This window comes from Polistes dominula, unplaced genomic scaffold (assembly GCF_049000335.1).
Source record: "Polistes dominula isolate Pdom_NZ unplaced genomic scaffold, Pdom_raw_medaka contig_37, whole genome shotgun sequence".
Lineage (NCBI taxonomy): Eukaryota > Metazoa > Arthropoda > Insecta > Hymenoptera > Vespidae > Polistes > Polistes dominula.
The window spans coordinates 1,122,883-1,144,951 of NW_028301169.1; the positions used below are offsets into that span (position 1 = coordinate 1,122,883).

The 22,069-nt window shown below is 25.2% G+C and overlaps 1 protein-coding gene across 22 annotated transcripts in view; it reads right to left on the minus strand.

Moving 5' to 3' along the window:
- LOC107071254 (QRFP-like peptide receptor) overlaps positions 1-22,069 on the minus strand; it is a 59,833-nt gene that overhangs the window by 13,596 nt on the left and 24,168 nt on the right. For all 22 annotated transcript variants that reach the window (XM_089179006.1, XM_089179018.1, XM_089179020.1 and 19 more), the window contains 5 exons: positions 12,525-12,646; positions 7,610-7,733; positions 5,258-5,463; positions 2,607-2,733; positions 1,542-1,702 (listed from right to left, as the gene is read on the minus strand). In XM_089179006.1, coding sequence (XP_089035132.1) covers positions 1,542-1,702; positions 2,607-2,733; positions 5,258-5,463; positions 7,610-7,733; positions 12,525-12,646 — 740 coding nt within the window. The remainder of the gene's footprint in view (positions 1-1,541; positions 1,703-2,606; positions 2,734-5,257; positions 5,464-7,609; positions 7,734-12,524; positions 12,647-22,069) is intronic.

The window sequence follows — 22,069 nt, forward strand, 5'->3', positions numbered from 1 at the left end:
GAAAGGGGTGGTGGCATATAATCTTTTTAAAGAACATTTCTATCTTCTATTTAAGATTCGACGCGGTGGTTAGAAGATGTTGCTACAGATGTATTTTAAGCTACTATACAGTTGTTGGGGTCATGAAGTGGGTTCGGGAAAACTCTCATCTAAGCCAGAATGTACACATACACACACATACACACACACATACACAGACAGACAGAACCAAAATCGTTCTCTAACTTCTTACTGAATATTAGCAAGAGTCTGTTTATTGTCACTTTATCGTTTCTTACATCGTACGTCATTCGTTTTATCAGTATCTTAAATTTCGACAAATACATACACACACACACACACACACACAGAAAAACACCTATTTTCTTCTGTATGGCTAATAAGAACAAAAAAAAGTGGGTGGTTGATGATGGGTGGTGGTTTGTAGTTGTAGTTGGGTGGTGGATCATTTAAAAAATATGTTTTGTAATTTGTTATATTTTTTTTTTTTGCAAATTGTTTTCTATTTTTTATTTTTATTTTTACTTTGTATTTAATTGTCAAATTTAGTTCTATTTTTTTTTTCTATTTATTTTATTTCTATTTTTATTTTTAGTTTTATTTTTATTTTGGGTAATGTAAGATAAGTAAATTGGAGATAATTATTTCCTATTTTTCTATCTTTTGTCTATCTATTTTTATTTATCTATTTTTATATTTTTATTTTATTTATTATTTAATTGTGAAATTTAGTCCTATTTTTTTCTATTTATTTTATTTCTATTTTTATTTTTATTTTTATTTTTTGATTAATGTAAGACAAATAAATTGGTGATAATCGTTTTCTATTTTTCTATTTTTATTTTGTATTTAATTGTGTTAAATTTAGTTCAAGTTTTTTCTATTTGTTTTTTTTTTTTTTTTGATTAAGACAAATAAATTGAAGAGAACAATTGAATACAATTTGCTTCTAATCTTACAAGCTGGTTATCTTCAATGATAGGCCACTATTACATAGTAATCGTATCATTCTATAAGACAAAATGATTCGTTCAAATGGTGTTGAATGTATGGTATAATCCTACCTATAGACTAGAAAGAAATCTTAACAAGTGTCTGTGTATGTGTGTGTGTGTGTGTGTACAGGAGTGAGGGAACAACAGGATGATGATGGATGTGTAAAATGTGATAGTTGAATAAATGACGATAATAAAAAAGAAAGAAACAAAATTGCTTGTCAAAGCAATTGATCAAAATTTTCATGTTCCTCCTATCCTCCCATATCTCCACCACAACCCAAATCCCATCACTTTAAGATAAACGTTTAGAAAATCATCTTATTTCAGAAGAAGAAGAAGAAGAAGAAGAAGAAGAAGATGAGATGAGAAAGATGAGATGAGGATGATGAGATGAGGAAGATGAATAAGACAAATGTTCAAGTTACTTTAAGAATTTCTAAAGAATATCAAATATAAGTTAATAAATGATGATGATAATGATGATTATAATAATAATAATAATGATGATGATGATGATGATGATGATGATGATGATGATAATACCTGTTAAAGTAAGCCATTAAGTGAAAAGCCGTGTTCATATGCTTGTAAATTCCCTTCCTCTGGCGTGGTAAAATGCGGTAAGCTGTGAGCACGTTGTCGATTAATATGGGACCCCAACAAATTGCGAATAGAACCACCACAGCAACTAACATCTTTACCACCTATTAAACAATTATATTATCTATGTTTAAATTAATCGATAAAATTATCATATATATTTTGTATTAATAAATACATGCGTATTTTATATTTATCAATATTGGATATAGAAAAAAAATATTCCACAAATAATTATAAAATTTATTATATATGTTATATACGTTGTATATATTATATTATAAATATGTATTATACAATATAATATTATATTACAATATAATATTGAAACCTTATGTTATCGTACAAATATTATCAAAGCTAAATTAATTGATAAAATTATATAATAATATTTTGTATTAATATAAATACATCTATTTCTATAATATTATTTTTCAATATATATTGAATATAGAAAATATTGCACAAATAATTATAATTAATAAATAATATAAACATATTAATATTATAATATTAATATTTTTTATTTTATTTATATTAATATTATAATTATTATATTTATTATATATCATACGTTGCATATATTATATTATAAATATGTATTTTAATATAATATTACTATATAATATTATATTACAATATAATATTGTGAAACCTTATATTATTGTACAAATATTATTAAAAATAAATTAATTAATAAAATTATAATAATTTGTATTTTATAATATTATTTGTGCAATATTTTCTATTATCAAATATTGTAAATAATTATAATATTATTTATTATATATAATATGAAACACATATATGTGGGATTCCCCTTCTTTAGGAAGACTAACAGGAGAAGGTGAATCCCACACATATATATATATATATATATATTTTATAATTATAAATATGTATTACAATATAATATTAAACTCTTTTAAACAAAATTAAACATTGTAATAAAATAATATTAAAATTACAAAAATACTTTGACAAAAATATCACAAACTATAAATATACCTGTTTCATGGTTCTAGATTCTTCTTCGGTTTGACCATTTTCTCGACGAACTCGACGCCCATTTCTCATACTGTTTTGTCTAGGAGTCATTGGTATACATTCAGCATCAATGTTATTTGGATTGAGTCTGAAAAAAAAAAATATAAAAAAAAAAAAACAAAAAACATCCTTTTATATATTTGCTTTTTTATATTATGTAATTGTAAATTGAACATTTTCCTTTATATTATTTCATTGTAATGATAAATGATTTTTATATTTATAATTCATAATAAATATGATACTTAACTATTAGAATTCCAAAGAAATATCATTTTGAAAATCATTTTGAAATTCATTTTGAAAATCATTTTGAAAATCTTCGAAAATCTTAGAAAATCTTTAATGTAAGCTAAACTTGGTTTAAAAGGAAGAAAATTGGGGGGGGGGGGGAAAAAGCGATATCTCGTTTTTACTAGCAAAGGCACGTCCGGTTCCGACAAAATAAACATATCTAGTTATCGTAACGAGATCGAGGAAGTGGAAAAACGAATATGTTCACAGACACACACACACACACACACACACACGTCTTATACTCTTTCATCTACCCACAAGTCAACAAAGATTCTAATCATTCTAATACTTCATCTTTAAAAAAAAGAAAAAAAAAATAGAAAAACGAATAAACGATATAATTTAACCAGCAGTTAAGTGCGTTTGACGTGTATACACGTCCGACCAAATCTCTATTGCGATGCGTTTGACGTGCATACTCGTCGTTGCTTGTTTTTAATTCAGCATCCCTATGGTGATCTTTTGAAACTAAATTCCACAGTCAATTGGTTGGTTAACAAAAAAAAAACATAGCAAAGACCTTGACAATTTTCTATTTAATTTTGTCTTTCTAATTATGTTCTATATATTTTAATGATTTATCACATAATTATTTATTAATATTGTATTAATATTTTCAAAGAAATGTCTTTCGAAAAAGAGACCAAACATCTTCACGAATGAGCCCACATTTTTATTTTATTTATTTTTTTTTGTTGCAACGAAAAATTTGATCAATTTTATTTTGTATCTATCGAATACGTTTAAATACGTAACACCGTGTATATAGAAATACATAGGTTCGATTCTCTGTACTCTCACTCTCTCTCTCTCTCTCTCTTTACCTCGTTCTATTTCGGAATCAGATCGTTCTTCTCAAATGCAGGCGCATCAACAAATTTTCCTCTTTGGAAAAATAAAAACGTAAGTAATAAAAAAAGAATTAAAAAAAAAAAAAAAAAAAGAAGGAAACATTTTCGTAAGATGCATTTAGAAATTTTCATCCTGTTTATCGTCAAAATCCAAACTCCAACTTGGATTATTTTTATTACATTTAAACTATGATCGTAATTAAATTGTATATTTGTTTTAATACAAGTTACTTTTTCTATCTGAACTTTTTATCATCTTACTTTTATTAAAAAAAAAGAAAAAAAAAACAAAATCTTTTCTTTACTTTTTTATTTTATTTACTTCATTTTCTTCTTCTTCTTCTTTTTGTTTTTTGTTTTTTGTTTTCTATCATTGATAAAGTAAATCAAAAATTTCCTATCTTTTGTTAAGAAAAAGAATGAAAAGTTACAAACGTTCAGTTTTCAAGTTGTTATCTATAGATACTAATACTTGAAGATTATCTTTTCGTAAACTTTGTTGATTTGTACAATTTATCTTATTTTATGGTTAAGAAAACTTCGATTGATGTGAAAGAAATGAACTTTATGACAGATTGGTGATAAGTATACGACCTATATAGGATATATTAGGTCGAGTCATAAATAACTTCCCTTTTTTTATGAGACAAAGAATGGACGCTTTTCTGCGACTGATAAGTGCAAGACACCTTTCATAGAGTTTTTTGTTTTTTTTTCGCACTCTTTACAATTGTTCAACGTATCTATTGGATTTTGCTCTCAATATTACCTTTAAAAGGTTCATCAAAGTTAGAAATACGTCCCTGCACTCGGTTCATCTTTTAAGCTCGTATCTCCAGTAACGGAATTTTACAAATCAATTTCTGACTGCCCTATCAGTTATCAAGTCCTGCACTGTATATGCTGTATATTTTTGCAGTTGCCACTTTAGTGCTAATTGCCTTGTTTCAATTCTTAAAGCATTACATGGTCGAATATGCACTTTTTACTATCCATTACAGTGGTTAAGAAAAAATGTTAAATGTAACATTGATTACATAAAAAAAGGTTGACAGAAGACTAAACTGAATTCTCATCTATACAGTGATATCAAAAATTCGTTAGTTTCGGTGACTTATATCTTTATATGTATATATAAATTACGTGTCACGTTGTTTGTTCGCAATGGACTCCTAAACTACTGAACCGAATTTAATCAAATTTTACACACTGTGTGCAGTTTCATCTAACTTGAAAAATAGGATAGTTTATATCTCAATTTATAATCACAATATTATTTTATTGACGTGTGTATCGGACTGATTGTGAGTCAGCACAGCAACGCGTTGCAGGGAACCCCTAGTAATAGGTAAATACGAAAAATAGATTTAACATAAACGCATTGGAAGTTACTTATGACTCGACCTAATATATTAATGAATAATATTATATTATTATTTAAAAAAAAAAATATAAGTTACTTACGCGTGTCTCGAGGTCATATGGTAACGTCGTTTCATAACTTTCCAAATTTCCCAACAAATTGCAGTATAACAAAATGCCATAACTGTAAGTGGTAATACAAGAACTAGCACAAGCATATAAACTTCATGTGCTTTCCATAAAAATGCAGCATCGGGATCACGAACACACCAATATGCTATAACCCTTTGTCCAACTTCTTTATGCCTCTAAAACCCAAATTTAATATTTTATTAACTAATTGTATTATAAAATATTTCAATATATTGAAATATATTTACTTTCATTATTTGACACTTTTATTATTTTTAAACAAAAATTATATTGGTTTCTTATATCAAATTTTTTAATATTAAAAATTAAAAAAAAAATATATAAAAATTAATATTACAAATAAATAATATTGTATTCCCATATTGAGTATTTTTAATATTAAAAATTAAAATCATACACACACATTCTAAAAGAAACATGTGAATAAAGATAGAAAATAAAAAATCAAGTAACAAATTTTTATTTTAAAAACGTTCCTATTTAAACGTACATACACATACACACACATATATATATTTTCTTATGCAGAAAGAAAAAAAAACCCCCCCAAAAAAAAGCCAGTAAATTAAAAAAAAATAAAATATGAATTGAAATGAAACGAGATGAAAAATTAAATAAACTTGAATAGTAAAGAGATTATAATATTCTACGAGAATGTTGTACAAATTTAAACGAACGTCTAAAGGTAAACGTTCTACACACAAACACACAAACACACACACACAAATAAAGAAAAATTCTGTAGAGAAAGAATAATAAAATTCGACGATGATAAAAAAAAAAAAAAAAAAAAAAAAGATAAGAAAAGTATGATGAAATTGAGATTTCGTTTGATTTAAAAATAGTATAACCAATTTCATGTATGAACGTATCCTATCACACATTTATACATTTATGAATTCGCACAATCAGCAATTGCATCGACAGATTTCATCGATCGAAATATAACTTCTTTTTTTTTTCTTTCTTTCTTTCTTTCTTTCTTTTGACATTCGAATAAACGTCAGGATTTTTTCCTAGAAAACGAAGTGGTAACGGACACTCGACGTACCAAACCCAACCCACCACTTTCCATACCCTTTTTCCATGTGTGTGATACCTTTTTACCTCTTTTATCTATCGTAAAACTCAATTTTTCTTTCTCTTTCTCTCTCACTCTCTCTCTCTCTCTTTTTCTCTCTCTCTCTTTCTGTTTTAACTAGGAAGAGGAGCCACATCAGGGAAAAATGGAAAGAAGGAAAGAAGGAAGAAAGAAAAGAGAAAAAGTACAAAATGTTACAAAAAAAGAAAGTGGAGACTGAAAGTTAAAAAAAAAAAAAAGTAAAAAAAAGGGTTAAAAAATCGTCCTTCGATACTTCATAGGTTTTTTTTTCTTTTTCTATTCAATCGTTATTTAAAACGAAAAGGGAAAAACTTTTTAAATAACAACAACAACAACAAAATTACAAAATTTATTCAGGTGAACATTGATAAAAGTTTCCGGTGAATTTTGTTTGTTTTTCAAAAATTTGTCAAAATTAATTAACTTTGACAAAAATATTAATTCAATTTATATTTTAATTTTCTATTTAATTTAAATTTACTTTATTTATATTTAATTGTAATAAATTAATATTATAATTATATTAATTAATGAAATATATAAAATTTTGTGCAATTTCATAATAAAAAATTATCAACGAAATGAAAACGCAAATTAATTTTTCTATATTTGTAACTAAATTAATAATCCCATAACAATTAAATTAAATAAAAAACAAAATAATGGTTAATGGGAATGGTGAAATATTTGAAATGGAAAAAAGACAAGAAAATTTTCAAAAAGTTAAACAAAATCTGCGAACGATTTTATTTTCGTTTTATTTCTATTTTTATTTTTATTTTATCACCACTTACAACGAGTGCTTAGATAAACTATTGAATTACAAACAAAACAAAACAAACAAACAAACATACAAATGAACAAAACGTAACTGAGAAGTTAACTGCATTTGCACACCAAAAAAAAAAAAGAAAATCGAATTGTGTAAAGGGTGGTAGTGAAATATAAACCTGTCTCTGATTGTTTTCTGCGTTTGAGAGGATTTTTTGTTTTTTTTTTGGTTTTTTATTTCCTTTTATTTTCTTTTTTTTTTTTTTTCAATTTGTCGGTTCCACAGACATCGTTTTCGGTAAATGCATTCCAATGGATAGTGGAAGGGTGAGGAATTTCAAGAGGATACCGGATGGGGGGGATCGTTTTTCCACATCGTGACAAAATATTCAATTCATCAAATAGAATCAAAGAACAATATTATTTACCTGAGTGAATACCATTGGTATACCTAAAAGAAATGAAGCAGCCCAGGTGATAATTACGATTTTTCTTGCTTGACTTATTGTACAGGTGTATTGTGCTCTCATAGGATGTACTATAGCGTAATATCTGAAAAAATAATTCAAACAAAATATCTCAATATATATATAAATTATGTGTCACGTTGTTTATTCGCAATGGACTCCAAAACTACTGAACGGATTTTAATCAAATTTTGCCCACAGTGTACAGTTTCATCCAATTTGAAAGATAGGATAGTTTATATTTCAATTTATAATCGAATTATTTGTTTATTAACAAAGAGTCATGATTATGTCTGTTCATTCGATAAGATTCTAACAGATAACAGTATAAGATAATTCGTTGACTTAAAATCAATTTTGTCAAACGATTAACACATAGATGTGAATTTCAAATAAAATCTGTACTTTCAATGAATTTCATTCAATTTTTTTGTAAATAATCCTAACACCTATATTTTATAGAATGTATTTAAAAAAACAACAAATCCCTGTTGTTTAGAAGTGAAAACAAAAAAAAGGTTTAAGTGTCAGTCATCGATTACTGAAGTGGGTGACAGTTGCATTTAACGTGTTAACGGTAAAACGAAAGTTAGCTAAAGTTATTGCACGAGATTACGTTTGAAAAGATAAAAGAGGGGGGGGGAGAAGTAGGGGGAAAGGGTGCGTATATGTGTGTACGTGATAAGGGATTTGAAGTTGTGAGATATGAGACTTGCGTTTTGTATTTGGACAAAAATTTAATAGGAAAAAAAAACAACAACAAGCAAAGTAAACAAATTCTTATAAAACTATTTTCGTGTTGTTCATGTTGTGTGTTCACTGAAATCACGATTGTTTAAACGATTGTTTAAACTTTAAACAATTCGAAAGGATAGGTGAGACGTTTAAGAAACGTGACAAATATATTGAATCGTTTGAGAGTCGTTGTTGTATCGTTGTCAGAAGAAAATTCGTTAGGTAAAAGCATTTAACATGACAATTTTCGTGTGTATCGAGAACTCGAGTTTCTACTGGTTCTATTTATACAGATATACATGTATATATGTATGTAAACACATATGTATAGAATGGAGAAACATACCATGTATATACCATCAATTTAACTGATAGGAGTACTCCTTTATTACGTTTACCTTTACCTATGTGTTCTTGTTTCCATGAATTCTCCATTCTCTCAAATTATTCTATACGATATAATACTATATCTTATAAATATTAATATATTTAGAAATAAATAATATATTAAGGATTAAAATAATTTAAAAATAATATATATTTATATATATAGGAATAAAATAAACAAAATTACTATAATCGTAGCATCGAATATTAAATAATTATATTTATATATTATATAATTTTAAATATATTATATATTATATTAAATTAAATATATTTTTTTAAATATATTATATATTATATTAAATTAAATATAATTAAAATAATATTATATTTATAAATATATTTAATTTATATTATAATTTATTTTATTTAATATTTTAGGGTGTAGTAACAGGTTACTATTACATTTATATAAAATAACAAATTGATATGTTTATCTAACATATGTATATATATATATATATATATCATAGATAGATAATAATTGTTTTTTTTTATAATCCAATTATTTAAATAAAATGTGTAACACATTTGAAGATTAAATTTTAATTAAAATTACACATTAGAATGTGAAATTGAGATTTTGGGTTTAAATTCTTACGTTTATAGTTCTGAAATTATTAGAAATTCCACCACCACCATATATATTCATATGTATGCATACATACGCGTATAAATTCTAATAAAATTTCGATTTGTAATTTTATTCCCTTATTAGATTTGAACAAAAAAAAAAGAAAAAAAAAAGAAAATAGAACAGTATTCTCCATAGTAGTATAATAACCCCATACCGTATAGAAACAAAATCGCCTAATGGCTCGTAGAATTCTCAACGTTACGAATTTGCATGGGCATACACTGTACCACCCATGAAAAAAAAAGCACCCATTTTCACGGCACTTCGATTACTATACTACCATCACCCCCATATCCCCCCTTCCCCTCCTTTTTTTTATTTTCCTCACTCTCTGTCCATTTAAAACGTTCTACAAAAGAAAAAACAATCCTCGCACCTCACCCCCTTTTTACCATTATGGAAACGAAGAAAAAGTTCCAGTTATTCCCTTCATGGTTTTTGTAAATCTCTTCTTTGGCAGCCCAATATTCTCATTCCCATCCCATTCCCATCATCACCTACCCTCCCCCCCCCCCCACCCCCACCCCACCTTCTCAACCCATTCTACTCTTCCTGTTCGTTCTCGTTGTAGTTCCCCGTTCCAGCCATCCATTCCCATCCTCCAGCCCCAATCCTCAACTCCCATTTTACCCATCTAAACCTCGACTATCAACCAAATACGCTAGCATGAATATAAATTGCTATGGCATATATGGCTTTTCACGTTGACCTCGACATCTGCCAATCAGTCGGCCACAATTTTGGGATGATATTATTTAAAAAAAAAAAATTGAAAAATTAAAAAAGAAAAAAAAGAGATAGATGAGGAAGACAAATGAATCGTAACGAATTTAATAGTTGGATTAATACAGGGTGGAACAATTTGTCAATTTGTTTTATCATTTTAATTTTGAATTTATGAAGTGATGATGCTGATGATGCTCATGATGTTAATGATGATGATGATGATGATGATGATATTTCAAACGTCAAAAAGTAATAATAATAATAATAATAATAGAATTATTGTTATATATTATATTTCGTTGGACATTTAAGAGACATATGAGACACGTGTGATTAATTTATTATTAATTTATATTAATTATATAATTATTAATAAATAAATTGTATTACTTATTAAGATAGTATTAAATGGATGTATATATATTATTATTATTATTATTTTATTATTATTATATTATATTATTATATTATTAGTATATTATTATTATATCATTATATGATTATATATATATATATATATATATATATATATATATATAATACTAATTAGTTTATAAATTAAATAATAATAATTTAATACAAAATAATATTAATTTAATATTACATGTATAAATAAATAGTATTAATTATAATTTTTATATACAAATAATATTTTAATTACTAAATAAATAATATTACTAATTATGATAGTTATTAAATAATATAATACTAATTAATTTATATATATTCGAAAGTTGATACTTTTTTTACTTTTTTTTTTTTTTTTTTTTAATTTAAAATATGTGAAATTGTTTTGTGTATTTGTGTGTGGAATGCTATATTAATGGATTGTATTTTTGTTTTTTTTTTTTGAAAATTGTTTATTACTGTCATGGTCAAATGTGAATGGAAATTTATTGGAAACTAAATGGAAATTCATTGGTTCGAATTATTTTGAAATGATTTTTGAAAAAACAAATATATATATATAGATATATGTGTAACAGGAGCTTGTATTTTTATTGAAAAATTGCGTTATGGTTGTTGAAATAAAAAAAAAAATAAAAAATAATAAAAAAAATTTGTTAATTGATTTGTCAATTGAATGTTGACGATCTAAAAAAAAAAACACACGTGGATAAAATTTGATTAGAACGAAACTTTTTATTTATTTTTTATTTGTTTTTTTTTTTATCATATTTTAATTGAATTTAAAAAAAAAAAAAAAAAAACAAGAGGATAAAAGTTAAGATCATCATCTTATTCGTTAATATTTCAAACAAAACAAAAAATGATTTGTCTATTCAAAGTTACAGAAAAGAGTCAGGGGGCTGAAACGAGTTGGCTTTAAAATTTGTGTATTTTGTACTTTTGTTTTTTGTTTTTATTGAAGTTTATATTTAAGACGATGGAAAAGGAATGTATGAAAAGCTCTTGACTGAAAGAAATACATCTCTGTCGTTTTCTTTTGAAGAAAACGACGTTACGAAGAAATGGAAAATAGTTTTTCTTGAAAGGAGTTTATATGAGAAAGAAAAGAAAAGAAAAGAAAAGAAAAGAAAAGAAAAGAATGAAAAAAGAGAGAGAAAGAGAGAATGTTTGGAGAATAACATAAACGTCGGTACTAAATCAAAGACATTTTATTTCAAAGTAAAATACTAGAATAAAAGCAAAGAAGAGTAAAAAAAAAAAAAAAAAAAAGGCAAAATTCCAATAAGAAAAACAAAACCAAAAACACCAAAATAATATCAAAGTGTAATTCTCATCTTTTATATTAAATTTTCTTCTAAGAAATCAAAAATGATTGGAGAAAATTGTATTTTTTTTTTTTTTTTATAATAAATAAATATTAGAGAATTTGTCATTAATTATATTATTATAAAATATATATGTTAATAAATAATATAAAAATAATTAAAATAATTATTGTAAAATATATATATTTATATACGTTAATATTTAATATTAAAATAATTATAATAATTATTAGAAAATATTTTCAATTAAATGTTTCTTATAGAAACAAAAATCATATATCAGACAATTTTATTTTATTATAATAAATACATATACGAGATTATTTTTTCTAATTTGTTATAATAATTATTATAACAATATATGTTAATAAATAATATAAAAATAATTAAAATAATTATTGTAAAATATATAAAAATAAAATATATACGTTAATATTTAATATAAAAATAATGATAATAATAATATATAATTTGAAATAATAATATTTTTGTTTATTAACACATTCCCTTTTCTTATTCTTTTTTTTTTAAATATCACTATTTAAGTATTATATAATTAAATAATTAAAATTATATTAAATAATACTTACAATTAAATAATAATTGTAATAATAAAGTTGGAATTTAGAAAAATATATTTTAAATAATATTTTACCTTTCAATGGACATTGCAGTTAAAGTGACAACGGAACAGATGGCAGAAACGCTTTGCATGTAATGCACCGATTTGCATAGGAAGATACCCATTGTCCATGTATATGAGAACAATTTGGCAATCTGTAACAAATAAATAAATATTGACATTGATCGAATCATTTGTTTAATTATTAAAAAGATAAATTAATCTTATCAACGAGATTAATATTATCATAAAGTTTTAACAAAGTTCAAATATCAATTAATTCAATTTATTTTATATTAATTATACACTAATGTATTTTAAATAAAACAAAATAAATAATAATAATAATAATAGTAATAATAATGAAAATGTAATTTAATTAATCAATTTAATTTATCGTCAGAGTTTCGTCAGGGTTTCGTCAGGGGTGCGTCAAGATTTCGTCAGAATTTTGTCAGGGTTGCGTCAGAGTTTCGTAAGGGTTTCGTCAGGGTGCTGTCAGGGGTGCGTCAAGGTTTCGTCAGAATTTTGTCAGAGTTCATCAGGGTTTTGTCAGGGTGCTGTCAGGGGTAGGTCAAGGTTTCGTCAGAATTTTGTCAGAGTTCATCAGGGTTTCGTCAGAATTTTGTCAGAGTTTCGTAAGGGTTTTGTCAGAGTTTTGTCAGGGTTTCATCAAGGTTGCGTCCGGGTTGCGTCAGAATTTCGTAAGGGTTTCGTCAGGATTCCGTCAGAGTTTCGTAAGGGTTTCGTCATGGTTCCGTCTGAGGTGCGTCAAGGTTTCGTCAGAATTTTGTCAGGGTTGCGTTTGGCTTTCACCAGAGCTTCGTCAGAGTTGCGTCAGGGTTTCGTCAGGGTTTCTTCAAGGTTGCGTCAGGGTTGCGTCAGAATTTTGTAAGGGTTTCGTCAGGGTTCGGTCAGGGGTGCGTCAAGGTTTGGTCAGAATTTTGTCAGAGTGCATCAGGGTTTCGTCAGAATCTTGTCAGGTTTGCGTCAGGGTTGGGTCATTTTTTAAAAATTAAATATTTATGATAAATTAATACATAAAACGCCTAATATAAACTAAAAATAAAAATATTCATAAAACTATAAAATAAAATATCAATAATCAATTAATACGTAAAATTAATTAATACAAATTAAAGATATAAAAAATAAAATAAATATATATTTTTAAAAATACCACTTATCCAAAGTTTGCAAATTAAATAAATAAATAAATAAATACAAAAGACAAATATCTCTCTTATTATCCTTTTCCTTTTAAATTTACTAGATTTTAACTAGAAAGTAATTTTAGTAATCCTGTTTGATAACACGACGATAACATTGTAGAGAGACAGAGATGGAGTCCGAATTGTATTAAATGAAATTATGTCTCGACAAGTAGGAGGTACCATAAGCTGTTGTTGTTGTTGTTGTATAGGTACAGGTTAATGCTCACTCGATGAGAATTTATGATAGCATACTTGGCTCACGTACAAATAGAAGCTTGTTTTCGTCGGTTGGTTTGAGTTAGATGCCAGATAGAACTAGCTAGCTAGATTATGTTGTCTTTAATACTACGATAAAGCTGTTTTGCAAATCAATATTACGAAATCACACTTGTACATTTTATTCAGAATTTATTTAACATTCTATTTCAATGTTTTATTACATATGTTCAATAACAATAATTATTATTATGATAATACTATAAAATGTTGACACATTAAATCTCTTTTTAATATTAAATAAACACGTATTTAATATTTTTCAATATTTTGTCCTCTACTAGGGATTATTTAGTAAATTATAACAACATATAAAATAATACCATAATTAGAATGAAATAAATAAGATAATAATACAGGGAATAAAATAGTAAAAAGTAAGATTTTACTTTTTATTATTTAAATCTCGTTTATATTGAATCAATCGGTTTCAATCAAGTTTTATATTCATTCAAATATCTGCGAATAATCGATTCATCCATCATTGCTACTAGTTGGAAACTCTGACTTTAATTTAAAGCACACGTTTGCACTATTTCTATCTCTCTCTCTCTCTCTCTCTCACTCTCTTTCTATTCGTCTTTCACTAAAATCTCAAATGTAATTACAGAAATAGTTGCTAAGGTATTCAATGCGTATTTGAATATATATATGTGTGTTTGTGTGTTTGTGTGTATTTGTTCCTCATTGTCAGTGATAATGCTTTTGTACTAGAAAAGGAAAATTACTTTCCTACAATTTAAGAACATCGTTTCTTCTTTCTTTTCTGTTTCTTTTTTTTATTTTTATTTTTTTTTTTTTAACAAATTTGTAACATACTTTAAAAATCAATTTAGTTAATAATAAATAAAATTGACTGATAGATAATTTTTACTTAGTAATATTTATCATAAATTTAAACTATTGCAAATGCAAAACATTTCATCTGCTATTTCTATAGATATATTTGTATAAAATTGTTCATCTTGACGTTTGAATATTCATCGTGTGATATGTAAATAAATCAAATAGAAAATGAAAAATGTTAATCCACATTATGAAAAGAGATGTAACGCGAGTAACGTGACAAGAAACTTAACATAAACGTTACCCACATTGAAAATTATTTCTCGTATAACGTTTGTCTTCCATGATTGTTTCTCTTACCAAAAAAAAAAACAAAAAAACAAAACAAAACAAACAAACAAATGAAAAATTTGCCATATAATTGAATGAGATTTGAATTTCAATTGACAAATTGATCGAAAATGATTGCAATTAAAATTGAATATCTCTTAACGAAGATTTAAAGGACGAAAACCTTTATCCCTAGTTTACAACTCCTAGATTAGGTGTCATTCTGTCCTCGTTAGTGAGTTTCTAAGAGAAGTATGATACAACATGACTTTAATGACTATCATAATTCACATTTTATCATCGCTCAAATACAACTTGATTAAACGTATTTAAACTCGAGCTGATTTGTTTTCTTCTTATTTTTTTTTTTTTTTTATTTTAAATGTTTTTAATAAGACGTAAGTAAGCTCGACCTTAGAAGATTATGTTTCATGTTTCATCGTTTTCTTCAACACCATCAACACCACACCTTTTACTCATCAACCCTCTCTCTCTTTTTTTTTCTTCTTTTTATTGCACTTCTTTGAATAAAAAAAATAAAAAAAATAAAAATAAAAATAAAATAAAATAAAAAGTTTGTTTTTTATTTTTCATCTCTTCGAGTCTACTTTTTCTTTCAAAGACTTTCTTGGGTTTTTTTTTTTTTTTTTTTTTTAAATAAAAAAAATAACAAGTTTTTCTATATCATAAAATGGATATCGCATAAAAAAGGTTAACGATGATATTAAGAAGATTTATCCTTAGCCCAATAAAGGTCGAATAACGTGCGTTATACTGTAATTTATGATAGTACACTTTCTTGCTTCTCTCATGGATTTGACTTTTATATACAACTCATTTCTTTGTATTTACATCGGTAAATTTCATTTTACTTATTTGATAACTTTCGAATTAAATATGTTATTGAATAAATAATTGATAAAATGATTAATTGATCATCAAACCTTGTTGTACACACCACCCTCCTTGACGTTTGTTTTAATACAACAACTGTTATTTGTTATTTGATTGTTTGTTTATTTGTTTGTTTTATTTTTTGATTTTTAATTTGGAAATTTTTCTTTTCTATTATACGTAAAGACGTTAACAAAGTTTTCTCACAGACACATATTATTTCATTGAATGAAAAATGACGAGAAGAGAAAAAAAACAAACAAAAAATATATTTATTATGAAATTAATTCGTGTTTTCTTTTAGAACTGAAAAAAAGAAAAAAAAAAGGAAACTAGAGAAAAAGTTTAGAGAAAAATGTTTTAATAACATGAATTCCCTGATGGTTAGATGCATTCAAGGAAAAAGATAGCTTTTTTCAACTATTGTGTTGCATGCATACCACAAGCCAAATATAATATACGAATTTCTATGTGGTTGTTAAAAGATAAATCTTTCAAATATCTTATTAACCTGAAAACATATTTTTTTTTTTTTTTTTTTTTTTTTTTTATAGAAACAAGACCTTAATTTATTTTTTATTTTTACAATATGAAAACAAAATTGGATTTTTTTTTTTATACACGATATTATTTTAAAATTAATTTATAATAATAATATTAATATAATATAAATTAAAAAAAATATTATAAATAATATTAATATATTTTAATATAAGTTTATATATTAATTATATATTGAAACAAATATTTGAGTATACGTAAAATTGTAAATAATAAATGTAAAAATAATAATACATAATTAAAAAAAAATATATATACAATAAATTAATAATAATTGTAAAAATAATAATACATAATAAAATTAATATATATATATAATAAATAATAAACATAAAAAAATGTAGTCATACTAAAATCAAATGCATATTTCAATCATGTAAAAATAAAATAAAAATAAAAATATATTGTAAATGAGATCAAAAAAAAAACATCGAATTATTAAACTGAGTATGTTCGATAGTTCGACAATTATTTAAAAAAAAAATAAAAAAAAAGAAAGGAACGAGAGAAAATGGGGTTGAAAATTAAAATCATTTTAAAGGGAAGCAAAACGGTATCATCAGCATCTCTTGAAAGTGAATACTTGAAAACGATTGGACGGAAAAGCGGCAGCTGCAGGTGCACTTATGCACGTATTTCCTACTCACATTTCTCTCTCTCTCTCTCTCTTTCTCTCTTTCTCTCTCTCTCTATCTCTTTCCCTTTCTCTTACTCTCTCTCACTTTTTCCTTCTCTACCTTTCATTAAAACGAGTATCATCACTTGGATCGTCAACGTTTATCGATCTTTTCTCATCCAACTTGTAAATAATGTCTTTAGAAAGTAATACATGTTGTCTGCAATACACACACACACACACACACATAAATAAACAAACACACAGACTCATTACAGCATTGTGTGAAAACTTGTGTGAAAATTATTCGTGATAAATGTGAATAATAATAAAACATTCGCATTTTGTGCATAAAAACATGAAAACCATTGTACACAGGCCACACACATACTTGTATGTGTATGAATTTGTACATTGTATGTACAAATTATTCAGAAAAATGTTAATAATAAAATATTCGTGCTTGCACTTTGTGCATAAAATATTGTTCACAGACACACACTTAAAACAATAAAACCATTGTACACAGACACACACATAAAACATTAAAACCATTGTATACAGACAGACAGACACACATACTTGTCTATTGTATGAATTTGTACATTGTATGAAAATTATTCATGAAAATGTTAATAATAAAATATTTGTACTTGCACTTTGTGCATAAAATATTGTTCACAGACATACACTTAAAACATTAAAAACCATTGTACAGAGACACACACATAAAACATTAAAACCATTGTATACAGACAGACACACATACTTGTCTATTGTATGAAAATTATACGTGAAAATGTTAATAATAATAAAATATTCGTTCTCGTACAAAGTGACTTATGAATTTTCCCAAAGTACTTTTCAGAAACATTACTTTTAAGTGTTAACTAAAGTATCCCTAACAACTCCCTTACCTCAAGGGGATCACTTGCATAATACAGAAGCTTTTCAATGAGCTTTCTATGCATGAGATGCTTAAACTCTAACCAAAAGTTCAATTATCCTTTCATTCTTGTGTTTGTTACAACTTTCTCTCACTACGCCCACTACTTACATTTATCTTTACAAATCTATGTTTTAAAATCAATCATACTAAAGAGAAGAAATTTCTTTGTTTTTTTTATATCAAAAGTAAATCTTTTATTAAATAAAAACAAAAAAAAAAAAAAAAATTAATCAAATTATTTATTAGAATTGTTTATTTATGCAATAATCGTATGGGAAAATATAAAAGATATAATAAAAAAATTCTTAATATTATATTATATATTTAAATTTAAATTAATAGAATATTAATTGTTAAATTAATAAAATGTTAATTGTTAAAATTTAGATAATTAATTAATTATTATAAATTTATTATTACATTTAAATATTTGATTATATTATTATTATTATTATTATTATTATATTGAAATATTTTTATATTTAATTTTTATATTTACATATTATATTATATTATATAATATATATATATATATATATATATATATATATATATATATATATATATAATTATAATTATATAAAATTAAAATAATAATATAATTTATTTTATATATTTATATATTTATTATATATTTATTATATATTTATTATATATTTTTTATATATTTTTTATATATTATTTTATATATTATTATTTATATTATTTTTTTTATTTAATTTATTTTTATTATATTTATTTTATTTTATGATATAAATTATTTTGTAAATTTTCGAATATTGCACTATTAGAATATATTTTTTTTATTATTATTATTATTTTTCATTTTATATTTTTAATATTTTTATTATCTTTTTTTTTCTTCTATTTTATTAAAACAAAACAAAAACTTTATTTTTTTGTTCTTCTTCCTTTTCTTTTCTTGTTCTTGTTTTTTCATTTTTTCCTTCTTCGATTACGCACTTTCCAAGTTAAAAATAAAGTGTTGGAGATTGGTGGATAATGGTTAGGGGGAGGGGGGTGGTAGGGGAGGGGGAAAAAGTGTACTTTAAAGTACTCGAAAGGATTTAGGCTTGGGTGATAAAAATTACGATGGGGGAAGAATAAAAAAGAGAGAAAAAAAAAAAAAGGGAAAAAAAAGGGGTAATCTGGCTTGTATAGGATCGATCGTATCTGAAAATGACCTAAATCCAATTTCGACAGGAAAATTTTCTTCCCAACCATTTTTTTTATTATATCCTGAATCATTTTTATGATAGCAAAGAACTGACGACAACCGAACACCACACACACGCCTATTCCATTTGTTCAATTCATTTGGGTTCTTTTTTTTCCTCTTTTTTTTTTTTTTTTCTTTTTTTTACAATCGAAACAGGCATCCACGTTTTGGTTTGATAAAATTGAACGTAGGGAAAATAAAATACGAAATTGCTTATTATTTATTTGTTTTTTTTTTTTTTTTAATAAAAAGGTTAGAGGAAAAGTATAATATTAAAAATATTCTAATTAGTAAAAAAAAAAAAAAGAAAAAGAAAAAATTCATACAAAATAAAAAATTAAAAAATGTTTTCAATAAAAATTAATTTAAATATTATTTGCTTATGAAATATTTTCACGTAGTCAATTTTATTTTCATATTTGATCATTATAAAATACTGATTGATCGTTAAATTTGAAATTATGAAACTTGTTATGATTTTATTTACATAATTTCGGTGAACGTGCAAACGGTGAATGACACTTTAATTGAATTTCATGCTACCACTTTCAAATAAATCTATACATATACGTATATTTTTCAATGTGTTGTGAAATAAAATTAAAAATAAATTTAACAAAAAAAAAAAACAAAAAAATTAAAACAGAAAGAAAAGGTACATTTAAAAAAATCATATTTACAGGGGGGTGTGTGTGTACTTAAATAATATTTAATAAATTATAACAAAAATAAAACTAAGAGATGAGGTACGTTTAAACAAATATTTTGTGGTGTGTGTTTGTGTGTGTGTATTTAAATGTATTTAATAAATTTAAAAAAAAATTAAAATAAAAAGAAAAGGTACATTTAAAAATAATATTTAATGGTGTGTGTGTGTGTATTTAAATGTATTTAAATATTATTTTGGGTTTTTTTGTTTTAATAGAATTAAAAATAAATTAACAAAATAATTATAATAAAAAGAAAAGGTATATGTTTAAAAAAATATTTAGTGTTGTGTGTGTGTGTGTGTATTTAAATGTATTTAATAAATTTGAAAAAAAATAAAACAAATAGAAAAAAAATACATTGAAACAAATATTTAGTTGTGTGTGTGAGTGTGTATGTATTTAAATGTATTTAAATATTATTTTGGTAAATGATTTATTTGATATTTGTTTATTTATAACATAAAAACATTAAATGTATATTTAAAGCATAAAAAAAGAAGAAGAAGAAGAAGAAGAAAAAGAGAAAAAAAAATAGAAAAAAAAGAACAAGAAGAAGAAGAAGAAGAAGAAACGTTTATTATTTGAGATTTATCGAAGAACACGCATACTTCTAAAAATATCACTTATACAATATCTTTGTCAACGTATTCTAAAAACAATTTCTTGGAATATTTCCAATTAAACAATTTTCATTAGTTCGAGAATAAATGTTTCCAACAAACACGAATAACTGAATACAATGAAACCAATAAAACCATTAACCATAGAATTTATTTAACATTTCTATATTAATTTTATTATTTTCATATATTTTATTGTCTCTCCATTATCACGTTTGTTTTAAATTTCATCCGGTTATTATTATTATTATTCAACAACAACAACAACAACAATAAAAACAAAAAAAAAAGAAAAAAAATGAGACCATAATAGTTAAAAAGTTCGTGGAATTTTACTAAGTTAATAATAACTTACTTTAATGAATACTTTTCTTGAAGATTCTTTTACATTTCGTAGAAAACATTGTTTTTTTTTTTTTTTTTTTTTTTTTCTTGAAAAAGATGATGATGGTTTATTTAATAATAAAAAGAGAAAGAAGAGAATATGTTTATTTAGGTTAGTAAAATAAATATATTAAGGGGACCTTCTACTCTGCAATTTAAAAAAATTTTTTTTTTTTTTTTTACATTTTTCGAATGTATATATATGTAGAAATATTGTGTTAAAATTTCAAAAAGATCCGATGTCTCTAACTACATTTTTGGTGCCTGAACGTAACTACCTCGGACCGCTTTCCTGAGCGTTCAGCGCGCACGGACGACTCTTATCTTGTTCAATCCCTTTCTCTTTCATTGTTTATTCAAGCAGTTTTTTTTATTGTAATCTGTATAATCCTTCGTATTGTCAGGTATATTTTTCGGGGGATCAGACATAGAGAAATATATAACTGTCTGAAGATGATGATATATAGATTATTAAATAATGATGATGTTAATGGGCTAATAATTTGAATAATACGTGGCCCATTGCTGGGCCTATTAATCGGCCAATGATCAACTACCATTAATGGGCCGATACTAAATGCCGGTAATGGGCCGATACTAAATGCCGGTAATGGGCCGATACTAAATGCCGGTAATGGGCCGATACTAAATGCCGGTAATGGGCCGATACTAAATGCCGGTAATGGGCCGATAATAACTGCCGGTAATGGGCCGATACTAAATGCCGGTAATGGGCCGTTAATAAATGCCGGTAATGGGCCGATAATAAATGCCGGTAATGGGCCGATACTAAATGCCGGTAATGGGCCGATACTAAATGCCGGTAATGGGCCGATACTAAATGCCGGTAATGGGCCAATACTAAATGCCGGTAATGGGCCGATACTAAATGCCGGTAATGGGCCGATACTAAATGCCGGTAATGGGCCGATACTAAATGCCGGTAATGGGCCGATACTAAATGCCGGTAATGGGCCGATACTAAATGCCGGTACTGGGCCGATACTAAATGCCGGTAA